Source organism: Poecilia formosa, unplaced genomic scaffold (assembly GCF_000485575.1).
Source record: "Poecilia formosa unplaced genomic scaffold, Poecilia_formosa-5.1.2 Scaffold789, whole genome shotgun sequence".
NCBI classification, from domain to species: Eukaryota; Metazoa; Chordata; class Actinopteri; order Cyprinodontiformes; family Poeciliidae; genus Poecilia; species Poecilia formosa.
The window spans coordinates 71,468-84,272 of record NW_006800728.1 but is presented as its reverse complement, the minus strand read 5'-3'; the positions used below and the strand labels follow the sequence as shown (position 1 = coordinate 84,272).

General features: G+C 35.1%; 2 protein-coding genes and 1 long non-coding RNA gene across 5 annotated transcripts in view; 1 reads left to right on the top strand and 2 right to left on the bottom strand.

The window, feature by feature from the left end:
• LOC103131580 (gastrula zinc finger protein XlCGF57.1-like) overlaps positions 1-12,805 on the bottom strand; it is a 100,151-nt gene that overhangs the window by 34,036 nt on the left and 53,310 nt on the right. Inside the window, exons 1-2 of one of the 2 annotated variants that reach the window (XM_016666753.1) lie at positions 2,016-2,221; positions 1,088-1,186 (exon numbers count right to left, since the gene is read on the bottom strand). The exons of the other annotated variant lie outside the window; for it this stretch is intronic. Coding sequence (XP_016522239.1) covers positions 1,088-1,186; positions 2,016-2,034 — 118 coding nt within the window. The 5' untranslated portion in view covers positions 2,035-2,221. Of the gene's footprint in view, positions 1-1,087; positions 1,187-2,015; positions 2,222-12,805 lie in introns of those variants that run through there. 2 annotated transcript variants of the gene reach the window in all.
• Positions 4,312-5,861, top strand: LOC107834830 (uncharacterized). Of its 2 annotated transcripts, none has more exons than XR_001660654.1 (3): positions 4,312-4,482; positions 5,129-5,339; positions 5,475-5,861. It is a non-coding gene; the product is annotated as an uncharacterized LOC107834830 (long non-coding RNA). The 2 variants fall into 2 exon arrangements; XR_001660655.1 differs by having other exon boundaries at positions 5,472-5,861.
• LOC103131582 (gastrula zinc finger protein XlCGF26.1-like) lies at positions 7,022-11,801 on the bottom strand. Its single transcript, XM_016666751.1, has 2 exons — positions 11,523-11,801; positions 7,022-9,225 (listed from the first exon to the last, which is right to left on the bottom strand). The coding sequence occupies exons 1-2, from the start codon at positions 11,584-11,586 to the stop codon at positions 7,328-7,330; spliced, it is 1,962 nt and encodes a 653-aa protein (XP_016522237.1). The 5' UTR covers positions 11,587-11,801; the 3' UTR covers positions 7,022-7,327.

Below are 12,805 nucleotides of genomic sequence, written 5' to 3'. Positions count from 1 at the left end.
ACTTTTACATTTCCTGTCAACTTAACATCTTTTAATACAAAAACACGGTGGACCGCCTCGACCACCGGGCTTAGCAAGTTTTCTGGGGGAAACCCTGTATCCATTTTCCAGGCTAAATTCTTGATGTATGAGGTTGAGGAAGAGTCAGTGAGTTGAATTCATAAATTCCATTTACTAATACCAAAATGCAGCTGGTCCAATTCTCATGATACTTTTAGGAGCTAGCAGGACAAAATGGCAACAAGCAACAGTTACTAACTTCCTTTGTTAGACTCTGTTTAGGGTGTCATATGCTTTAACCTTAGCTTCCAGGGTGTTTCCTTCATTTGTAATTTCCTTTTGCTTTAGCTATATGTCTTGAATTTGGAAAATAATATATATTTATCACTACAGAAGGGTTCAGTCATTGCGCATATGAGTCTGATGGGTTCAGTACCTCAAAAAAGGTTAAGAACCACTGGTCTAGAACCACCGATGGGCTGCAGGTCTGAGGCATTTTGTTAGCATGTTTTACTTCATTTTTACAGCCTGATAAGAATGAAGGTTATCCAAACTGGCAACCTACATTAATAAAATAATAGGGAAATAATATTGACCACAGAACACCGTATTTATGAAAGATATCAACATTTTTCCTACACTGAAAGCCCTAACAAACTTTAACGTAGAAAAAAATAAACAATTTCCCTTCACAATATTTATTTACTTTATTAGTCTTATTAGTAAGATTTGTTCTTTAAATTGCCACTTCTATCATTTTTCGGTCTCAGGAGATGATTTAGGGAAGAAAACACACTGGTGCCTGGTTCTGCAGTTTTCCTCTCCTGATTCATTCCGTCTGAAACACGTTTTGCTATCACTGTCCTATGTATAAAAAATCTATAATAAACAATGATTAGCCTGATTAAACCTCTAAGATTTTACATCTTCTTGTACATACATGCCAAATGACTCTGTACAATTTTTCAAAAATGTTTAATTAAAAAAAAAAAACTTTCAGTGGGACACCGAGTCGCCTCAGTTATCTTTCTTTCCCCTTCTTCAGCTCTCAGCTTTTTCATCAGTAAATTGTGAAGGTGTTTCGTACCTATCCGGTGTAAGATGATCTTCGGTATCCGGCTGAAACCCAGCAGTCTGCGCTGGTCATCCATCTTTTCCTCGGACTTCACGCTGATTTCTTTAAATTCTGAAAAAGAGTTGAAAGAAACTCTTAGAGTTCATTTTTCTACTTTTCTCAGGTAATTAATGTCTGTTTTATGGTTTGGACTTCTTGATGGTTTGGGTGTGAAGCTGAACTGTGTTTTCTATTAATTTAACTGTCTGAATAAAACTCTAGATATGTCTTGAGTTGAATGGCGACTGGTTGTTCTCCGTGTGGTTTCCACTGTGTACATGCGGAACCCTGAATTCAGGAGACTAGAGGAAAACAACTAGCAAAGAAGCTTAACATTTTATTCCTCTAAATACAACATTACTTAAAAAGACAAGCATTCATATGTAAGGCAAGATATATTATTTTTATGCCCGAGCATGGTTGTCCTCAGTGTGCTAACGTTGTTAGCAGCTAGCTCAGTGCTGAGTCTCGAACAGAAAATATGTTTATTCAATGGGACTTTATGCTAGAAAAAATAAAAAACTAAATAAATTAAATATAACCTATCCAGCCACACAGTCACAGTGAGCTGTTACTGTTCCCCCACATGCTTCGTGTCTGTCCACGAACAGACACGAACACGGGGGTTTCTGTAGATCGGTGCGGACTCGTTCACCTGAATCCAGCGTCGTACAGCGACTCAACATTAACGTACAACTCCAGCATGAATTTGGGTTCACAGAAGCAAAATAAAACATTTACTAGGAGATTCAAGCTCACACAATAACCTGGTTTAGTTTGTTGTTAGCGATAGCATCCTTATCATACAGTCCTACACAAAACAAAAGTATATAACAAAAATTAACTTAATAGATCTATAAGTAAACTGAATGTTTTAGATGGAAAAATAAACAGTACACACCTCTCCAGCAGGACAACATGGCAAAAGGGGAAGGGCTAAGGGGCGCAAACAATTTAAAGACAATACCACAGAAGAAGAAATAAAAAGGAGGGGCTTCCGATCTTAAAGTAACACGGTTAAAATAATGACAGGTGTTTCAGTAAGATAAGGAACAAGACAAATAACCAAAACAAGAAGATATTTTGTGTAATTATAACAAAAGAGAATTACAACCAGGTCACATGAGCACAACAATATATGTTTTCCTGGTGTTTACTGAATATTTTTTTATTTTAAACATTGCAGTAGGTGGATGGTGTCTATAAAATCCCTTTTCCCGGAGCAGAACTCAATACATTATAATAGTTTAAAACAAATAAAGGAAAACTAAGATAATATATTATGACAATTAAGTATAAGTATTCAAATAAATAATTATAAAAGTGTCAAAGTGTCAATAAATTGAATTAAAAATATTTTTTATATATTTTCCAAGCTTGTTGAAATTTGTCCAAAGTTTTGTCAACACCGTCAGACATAAAAAGAATGTTAAAAAAACAGGCATTATTGTGGGGCACCAGAACTTCTGTGGACCCCATGACGTCGTCTTTTTTCTTCCTTTGCCAAGAGGGCTAGTTAGCTCTGGTTAGCTTATGTTATTATTTAGTTTTATCTTCTATCTTATTCCTAAGTTGCTTGTCACAACCATGGTGTGTCAACACCATAACTGACTATTTACAAAACCTTGATGAAATTTCGTGAAATAAAAGCTTAATTTTGGTAAAATGTAAAGATTTCATGGACTTGATGAGCTACAATATGGCTTCCTTCAGAATAACATCATATAAATTGAGGTAGTTTGGCTTTTTGTCAACTCCATCAGTTTTTAACTAACAGTGAGACTCTTTCAGTGATATTGTTGACAAATCTCACTTAAATGTGGAGTTAATTCATTTTAATGTATTTTGCATAAATGGCATCACTTCACATGTATCAAGTATTTATTTTTACTCACTAGTTTGTCACCACCTTCAGTTCTGTGTCAACTCCATCAGATCGACTTTGTGGTGTTTTTTGTTTTAAATAATATTTCTTTTGTTTCTTGAGAAGCATTTGTCTGTAAATATCACTAATAGGGTATTTTAAAAAAGGATTTTTAAAATACCCTATTAGGGTATTTTAAAATAGGGTATTTAAAAAAAGGATTTTTAAAATACCCTATTAGTATATAAAATATTTAAATATTTATTTTTGTCGGATGGTGTTGACAAAGTTCTGGGTCAGGTCCACTAAAAATTTAATTTTCAAAAACATTTTGTAACTGGGAGCCTGTACCTTAGCATCTTTACATTTCCAAAACATTATTTGTCGTATTTGAATACATGCTTGAGGAATAATAAAAAATTTTTGATGGAGAAAATTGAAACCCATTTTGTCCCTATTCTTAAGAATCACTTTGTAGACTAATTACTTAAAACGGCACAATTCACTACTCACCCAGCAGAAACAAGTCGACAGCCATCTAATGCTGCTCTTGATCCTAAATGTTTGACCCAAAATGAAACTAAATGATTGTATTCTCCAGGCTTTTGAAAGCTTTCTTCTGGCTCGTCATATAATATGAGGTCTGCAGCTCCAGGTAGTTATGTGGATCGCCTAGCCACCGGAAAAATCCTCCAGATTATAAGAGAAGTCTTTTTTTACCGAGATAATATGGATCATATCCTAAATATATGCATATTTTTTCGAGGTACATCGGCTGTTCCAGCCTATTTAGGGCATTAGCTGCTAGTTGTGATCAACTTTGCTTTGGTTTGAACCGGAGAAATCCCCTTCCAGACCTCCATCTGAATTTTGCGCATCATCCAGGTCAGGTGACTGAAACCCAGCAATATGAAATAAATAAAGTATAATATTATGGAAAAGTTTACTTAACTTCAGTAATTCAATTCGACCTTGTGAAACAGAATGTATAGAATAATTAGTGATGTTTTCAAGTGTTTCATTTGAGTTAAATATGATGTTCTGCTTACAGCTTACAGGTCTTGAGTTTATAAATACAAAGATCTGTTAGGATCTACTCTGGATGTTGTAAATGATATGAAACTGATGATTATTATTTTGTGATTTTCGATTCTTTTTGGAAGTTGGTTTATCGTTTTTGTTGTCATTCATTTCTATTGAAATTTTGCAAGAAAACTCTGAAAAGAAGAAGTGAAAAATCCTTACTGCTCTACTTCTCGTTCTGTTTTCTGAAATTATTAGGAAAAACTTCCGTCACAGACACCAGGGAATAGCCTGCTCTCTGCTCTCTGCTCTCTGTTAGTTTGGAGACTCCCAACACCTTTAGAGCAAAAGTTAGACGTTAGACTAGATTGTCTCTTAATTAGTTTATTTTTATTATCTCTGCTGACTTCCAGAGAACACCTGAATATCAACAGCGGAAGAGAAACAAATATTGAGAAAAACAAGTCGGCCAACCAGATTTGTAAGTCTGTACTAATTTGGTTTTATGTTTGCTTAGATTTCAGTTTAATGAATATTTACAATTTTTGTCCATTTTGTCTGAAGTTTACAGATCCTCGTAGATAAAACTAATCTTTCACAGTTGGTCCAGCCGCAGTTTAATGTAAACGTTGTATTGTTCTGATAGAATAATGGACTTCAACCTCTTATTTTTTCCCAGGGAATTCAAGTTTCACAGAATTTCTTTTTTTTTTTTTAATCTGATGAAAAAAATGCATTTTTTCCAATGACTAAATGATGCCTAATAATTACTGTTAGACCGGAGGCCTGGTTTTCATAGAGGGAGCTTCCTAGAAAATGTTTTAATTTTCCTTCCATGTAATTTGTTTTCTCTTTGTTCTGAAACTTGAAACTACAAATAAATTGGGAATTATTTATCAAAATATCCTCCATCAGATATCTAGAAAACCTCTTGAGCTGATTATGTTTTGAAGGTTTAGCAGGTAAAGAAAAAAATGTCTTCAGCAAGATTGTGGGTCAACATGAGTCTCTGGATCATAGAGGCTGCTGATCTTTGCTCCAGATAATTGATTCTTCCACGTTCAAACGTGGTGTAAACACAGGTCTCCACCGGAGAAGTTATAAGATTATCCTCTGTCTCCTCTCAGAGGATGAAGATGATCTCCAGGATCCTGCTGCTCGTCATCCTCATCTCACGTGTCTGTGGTCAATCTCCAGTCCAGAGTGACAAAGATGTCCTCAGAAGACGAATCAGACTCCATGTGTCCAGACTGAGGACTGAAGGCTCTGGTCTGTATCTGTGTGACATGAAAACTGAAGATGGTTCTGGTTCTGGAAGATGTCAAGTCAGTACAACCAGTGAGTTTGTTGATTAAATTGTTAACTGTTCTCTTTATGGAAATAGAAATCTCGCTGAATCTCCGCTCTGTGTTTATTATCAATATCTATCATTTCCTGTAAATAAAACTGATCAGTTTAATCTTTTCACAGCAGCAACGAATCAACCTGAGACTTCAAACTGGATCAGGAACCAGGGAGGAAGAGATGGGCTCTACTGTGGACTGCTGCTGTTTATATTTGTGAAGGTTTTCCTGATTTACTATCTGCTTCATGCAGAAGGTTTTATTCCAGCCTCTGATTCCAGCCAAATCATTTAAAACTTACATCAACGTCTGAAGCAGAATGTTGCAATGTGTTCAATAAACTCAAAATGTTGTAGTTTAGCATGAAGTTCTGCTTGTCTGGCCTATTAAGGTTTTGCAGTGTTTCTCGGAGAAATGTGTGAATAGATGTGTGTGAATAGATGTGTGTGAATAGATGTGGTTACAGAGATAAAGTGAAACTGAAATATTTAAATGTGACTATTTTAGAGATAACTGATGTGGCAGATCGTTAGCTGGAGATAGGCACCAGCACCCCTCCCGACCCCACTGAGGGACAAGGGTGTTCAGAAAATGGATGGATGGATGATGTGGCAGATTTTACACTGTTAGATATGACAGGGAGCAGAAAATATATTGAGGCAAGTTTTAAAAATATTTGTCATGGTTTCATGCTTCTTATATAAAAGTACTGAATTATTTTTTTTAATTGTTTTTGGCATATTTATATCAATAAATATAGTGTTGACACGTTTATCTAAACATGTTTGAGTCCGTTTAAACTACTGTATCACCTAAAAAGAGGAATTATTCGTCAACTTCATGCTGAGTCAACATCCACTGTACTGTGCATGTCGCCTAATGCCTGCTTTTATTCTGCCAAGCCAGAAAAATTTAACTTGAGCAGCGCAAAATTCCCTGCAGTCAAAATGATCGCTAATTGTGACCAAAATTGGTAGAAATCGTCACATTTCCTTTGCGCTTTAAATGCTAAATATGAATTCCAGTTTTATGAAAATGTAGTTTTAGGAAAACATAATTAGAGGGACTCTCATTAAGAGCTGATGATCCTACTGTGTAGTCTAGTCAAAGTTCATTCATGTAGCACATTTACAACAACCTCACCTGACCAAAGTGCTTCACAAAAATCACATCGTAGGTAGATAAATGATGAACAAAAATTAAGATTAAATTTGGTAAAAAATAACAGACATTGATAAAATGGGCAGAAAATACCAAAAACTGACTAAAAACCAAGACACACAGGGGGAATTAATTTTTTTCACTGCTACTAATGTGTCATTAATTTATATTCACCTGTCAGACATGAGAGCAACAGTGAGTGTTTCATTTGGTCAACAGCTGCTGAATTACTTGACGTGTTCAATATGCCCTCTGGTGGCGAACTGCTGCAACTACACGTTGCTGGTCACAATATTCTACTAAACAGAAACAAGAAAACAAGACCATCTTTATGGCAAATAATCTTTATTATCTGAGAATTATGAAGAAAGTCTTTTTTGCAAGTATTTTTTCTATCTGTAATTCAAACCATTCTATCAATATATTTTCTATCCAAAACATAAAAACCATGTCAAAGGCAAACTGACAAAAAAAGACATGGGTAAAAAAAACTTTACAGTTTAGAGTAACTAACAAGAATAAAGTCAATGCAAACGCTTAAACAAACAAAAACTGAAAACATATTTGATCATTATTTAGCACAATTTCATTCCCCAACCAGCAGCTTTGATGGTCCTTAAAAGTGTGACTTAAGACTTAAGTCATATCTCACTCAAAAAATCAATTTTAAATGGAAAGATAAAACTCAGAACAAAGTGAATGTTCAAGTATTCCAGCTAAATCTCCTATTTGAAACAAAGTTGTTACATTTAACAATGTGACCCAGCTGCAGTTACTTTTCTAAACAGAAGTTACTGAAAATCTTGGTGCATGAAGTTCACATTATTCCATAAAACTTGTGTGTGTTCTCATGTGAACAGCTAAATTTGTTTTTCGAGAGAAATTTTTTCCACAGGTCTCACAAGAAAATGGCTTCTCATCTGTGTGAATGCTCATGTGATAAGTTAAATTACATTTTTGATTGAAACTTTTTCCACAGGTCTCACAAGAAAAAGGCTTCTCACCTGTATGGACTCTCGTGTGATGAGTTAAATTACATTTCTGACTGAAACCTTTTCCACAAGTTCCACAGGAGAAAGGTTTCTCACTTAAATGGGATTTCATGTGATAAAGCAAACTAGAACTAAACATAAAACATTTTCCACAGGTTTGACAAGAGAAAGGCATCTCCCCTGTGTGAATTCTCATGTGAGCAGCTAAACTTTTTTTATGTGTTAAACTCTTTCCACAAATCTCACAAGAGAAAGGTTTCTCACCTGTGTGAATTCTCATGTGATAATTTAAACTCTTTCTTTCACTGTAACTCTTTCCACAAGTCCCACAGGAGAAAGGCTTTTCACTTGTGTGAATCTTCATATGATCATTTAAATTGCCTTTTCGAGTGAAACATTTTCCACAGGTCCCACATGAGAAAGATTTCTCACCTGTATGAATTTTCATGTGAGCAGTTAAACTTTTTTTATGACTTAAACTTTTTCCACAGATTTCACATGAGAAAGACTTCTCATCTGTGTGAATCCTCATGTGAAAATTTAAACTTTTTTTATCACTGAAACTTGTTCCACAGGACCCACATGAGAAAACCTTCTCACTCCTATGGGTCTTCATGTGATAAGTTAAACTGTATTTTTGAGAGAAACTTTTTCCACATGCCCCACATGAGAAAACCTTCTTACTTCTATGAGTCTTCTTGTGATAAGTTAAATTGTATTTTTGAGAGAAACTTTTTCCACAGGTCCTACATGAGAAAGGTTTCTCACCTGTGTGAATTCTCATGTGATTAACTAAGTCAGATTTACACACAAAAGCTTTTTCACAGGTCGCACACGAAAATGGCTTCTCAGCAATGTGAATCCTCATATGACGAAGTGAGTTATATTTACTCTGGAAACCTTTTCCACAGGTTCCACATGAGTAAGGCTTCTCACCTGTGTGAAGTCTCATGTGAATCCTTAACGTGCTGTTGTAATTGAAGTCTTTTCCACAAGCAACACATGTGAATGGTTTTTCACCTGTGTGAATTCTCATGTGATTAATTAAACAAGCCTCTTGACTGTATCTTTTTCCACAAGTTGAACATGTGAAAGATTTCTTGTTTGTGTGAGTTCTCATGTGTTTAGTCAAGTATCTGGTTCGAGAAAAGGTTTTATCACAAATTTTACAAGAATATAATTTTTGGCCTGGTTGTGATTTTCTGTGCCTCTTTTGGGTTAAACTGTCATTTGTGCTTTTCTGCTGTTTGATTTTCTGACATCTCTCATTTTGTTCCTGTTCATCTCTCTCTTTTCTTGAGTCTCCAGAATTGTTTCCTTCCTGGTTCAGGGTCTCAACTTCAGGAGAGATGAGTTGGTTCCTCTGTGGTTCTGTTTCATTGTGGTTTCTTTGCACATTAGAATGAATTACCAAAATGTCATCAGTCTCACGTTTCAGCACAAGATGCTCTTCATCCTGACTGATGCAAAGTTGCTTCTCTTCATCTTTGAACTGTTGAGGTTCTGGTTCCTCTTGCTCCCATTTTATCTGCAGAGGTTCTGGTTCTTGTTTTATCTGCAGAGGTTCTGGTTCTTGTTTTATCTGCAGAGGTTCTGTTTCCTCTTGCTCCTGTTTCATCTGCAGATCTAGTTGCAAAACTCCAACTTGATCTAAGTTGGAGTTTTTCTCCTGGTTGCTTGGATCATTTTGAACCTCCTCCTCTTTACACACACAGCATTGTGGGAGATCTGGATAAAAAGACAAAACAAAAGTTTTGTGAATCAAACAATTCACTTTCATGTCTTTGTGTATCCAATGGGGATTTTTACATTTGTTATTCTAACAAATGTAGTTCTTCTGACCAGAAGGGAGCATGTGAGTCAGAATATTATATTACTGATTTTCAGGTGAGTAAACAAGAATACATGTCAAGTTTTAATTTTAAAAATAAGGGAAAACCAAGAATTGCGACAGACTGGCGACCTGTCCAGGGTGTACCCCGCCTCTCGCCTGAAACGTTAGCTGGAGAGGGACCAGCACCCCTCCCAGCCCCACGAGGGACAAGGGTGTTAGAAAATGGAAGGATGGATGGAAAATAAACTACCTGTCAATGACTTATTAGCTACGATCAGGTGCTCAGAATCTGGTAGGTTTATCTTTGTTGACACTGAAATGCTGTGGACATCCGTTAAGCATGACATCCCTATAACAGAGTCGAAATGAAAACACAAAATGGAATCGGAGAACATTTTTAAATTTTGTACATTTATCAACCTTATTTATATGATGCAATTCTGTTGAGTCAAAGTCATTTCAGGCAGAAATTGCATTTCATTGTGCAGTAAATGAGTCTTAATCACTTTTTGGCAGAAAAACAATTTTAGCATTTTCTTGCATTTTTTTGTCATGACAGAATATATTCAAACATAAAGTGCGTGTTCTATGTATAAGACTCCCAAACACGTCCTTTCTGAATTTAGAAAATTCAATAAAATACCACAGTACAAAAGTGGTATTTTACTATGTATTATTATTTTACAGTGATCATGAAGTGGTTCTAAATCTGAGCAGGATTAGTGAAGATAACCCTTTTTTTGCTATAAGCACATTAGGTATTTAAATGGGCAGATATTGACGACAAGTGACAACATGCAAATGACTCTCAAAGGGAGAACACCCTAAGTTTTAGGGCGAGACAAAGATAAAGGAGACAAATCTTTGTTGTAATAAAAACTTACAGTTTTATGCCCAAGTTGTAATATTCTCGTTTCTTCTGGAGAATATGCTTCAGTCCTTGGTGCTACTTCTACATAGATTTGCATGATATTCAGACACAGGCCAAGAAGCAGTTAGCCTTAAAACCCCACTCTTACTCCCACACATTCTCCTATTGGCAAAAATATGAATCCTCTGGTAAGAAGGCAATTAGATTTCTGTTTCAGTGGGCAGAATCTGCCTGAGTTTCAACAAAGTGCCAAAGTGAACCCAAATGTATTTTTTATTCATCAATGGTAAATTTCACATACACAAATGTACATTTTTAAAGAGAAAACCATATAAGTCCCTTTTTGTTATTTAGTAGAGTTCAGAACAGCACTGACTAAGTACAAAGGCTCTAATAAACTAATTGCAAGATGTACAGAAAAGCGGTTTGAAATGAAAGATTTATTTTTAAAACTAAAGGTCAAGACAAATGTTAAAAACAATTGTGGTGCAGTTTGAGGGATTCAAATGTGGAGTAATTGTTATGAAGAGTTAAAACTAAATACATAATTTGCTAAACAAATGCAAGGTATTATAGTTTTCTTTTGTGTTTGTCTACTGGTTTTGCTGGATTTGCATTATACATTTTGAAAACATACAGAATAAATCCTGCTGCTTTGCATTTGTTTTCATGTATAACAAAGTTAAAGTGTAATGAGGTTGTAATTCTACCTACACTTTTTTTATGTCCACACTTTGTGTTCGTGCCATTGATAGGAATTTAATAATTTATCTATTTCTGTACTAGTTTACTCCCAGTTTGAGATTACCCACAATCTATTGAAAATTAGATTTACATGAGGTTTCTTGGAAATTATGAGCCATTGTGTATCATTTTCGTTTTCTCTCTAAACTATTGTGATTCTGTCATTACTTTATTGTTACTACTTTTATTGTCCCCATGGCTAACCTTCTGGTGTTATGTAGCTGTTACAACAAAGTGTCCTGTTGCTATTCAATGATACAAAAATATTTTTCAGAGGCGGGGTGGAAGTGCCTAGAAATAACATAATTAAATCGAATAATTTTAAACAAACTCTTACCATTACTTTCTTAAACTGGTGGAGTAGAGATTAGGGTGCCACGGACCAGAAACTATAATTTAGATAAGCGATGGAGAGTAGATTGTCCAAATCACAGTTAATCGTTATTGATTATTAAATACTTATAGTTTCATGTAAAAGCCGTTTAAATAGGTTGACGTCGCACCAAATACTCTCCTTAATTTGTCTCCAACTCCCTTTAACCTGTATCATCGGTAAAACATGAAGGTGTTTCGTACCTATCCGGTGTAAAATTATCTTCGGTATCCGGGTAAAATCCAGCAGTCTGCGCTGATCCTCCATCTCTTCCTCGATTTTGACGTTGATTTCTTTCAACTCTGTGAATGTTTCTTCAGCAGGAGTTTCCTGCTCGTTGATAAACTCTCTCTGAGGCTGAACTGAAGAGATTTTGTAAAGCAAACACTCAGATATTTAGCTAAAACACCAAATCCGTCTTCACACCACCTTCTAACAAAGGAGAAGCTAATGCTAATCACTCCGTGCTCTTCCGTGCGTTTCACTGTGGCTGCACTGAAAAAACTGTGAACGACTTTTAGTTCCGCTTGGGATTTTCGGCATTTAGTCTCCTCATGTATGTACCATTATACTAAATAAATTAGAATATTGTGGAAACCTACTTCATTTCAGTGACTCGTTTCAACCCTGTGAAATACTATGTAGAATAGTTACACACAGACTAATGTTTACGAACCTTGTTTAAATTATGATGGTGTTCTGCTGACGGGTTAGAACTCTTAAATTTATAAATACTAACATATTTTAGGATCTATTTAAAAATCACATTACGAGATCATGAAACATTTTCTATTGATTATGTTTTTTAGTTTTTTTTATAAAGATGTGTTCATTGTGCCCTCTGGTGGCGAAATGTTGCAACTACATGTTTAGTGTCACCATAAGTGACAATAGGAGAATAATTTACATATTTAAACAGAACAGTATTATCTTTAAATAAAATAAGTTAATAGGCGATGGGGTGTAATTATGTACATCTATTTTGACACACAATCTTCTGACAAAATGAAGAAAAAGACCATCAATATGGCAAATACACTTTATTATCCAAGAATTAAACAGAACGCTCTTTTGAAAGTCATTTTTCTATCTTGAATTTCATATCAATACATTTTCTACTATAAAAAAGATAAACACCATGTCAAAGAAAACTGACAAAAAAGACATGGGTAAAAAACTGCCCTTCAGAGTGGAAGAGAAGAAAAATAAAGACAATGCAAATACAAACAAAAAGGGAAAGTATTTCAGAATATTATTTAGCATCATTTCTTTCCATAATCAAAACCTGAGAAACCAAAACAAAAAAAAACCTATGGATTTAGATTAGATTCAGAAAACATTACTCGCATTAATTTGTAGGACTGCAGTGATACAATAATCTCATGCTACAATACGATACACGATATTCTGCTCACAATAAAATATATTTTCCGATATTAAGCAAACGATCCAATTCAATACCCCTCTGCGATTTTCTGAAAGATTT

Coding starts and splice junctions, on each gene's coding strand:
- LOC103131582 (XM_016666751.1), bottom strand. CDS start 11,586: ATGGAGGATCAGCGCAGACTGCTGGATTTTACCCGGATACCGAAGATA. Junction 9,226..11,522: donor GATAATTTTACACCGGATAG/GTACGAAACACC, acceptor CTTTTTATCCAG/ATCTCCCACAATGCTGTGTG.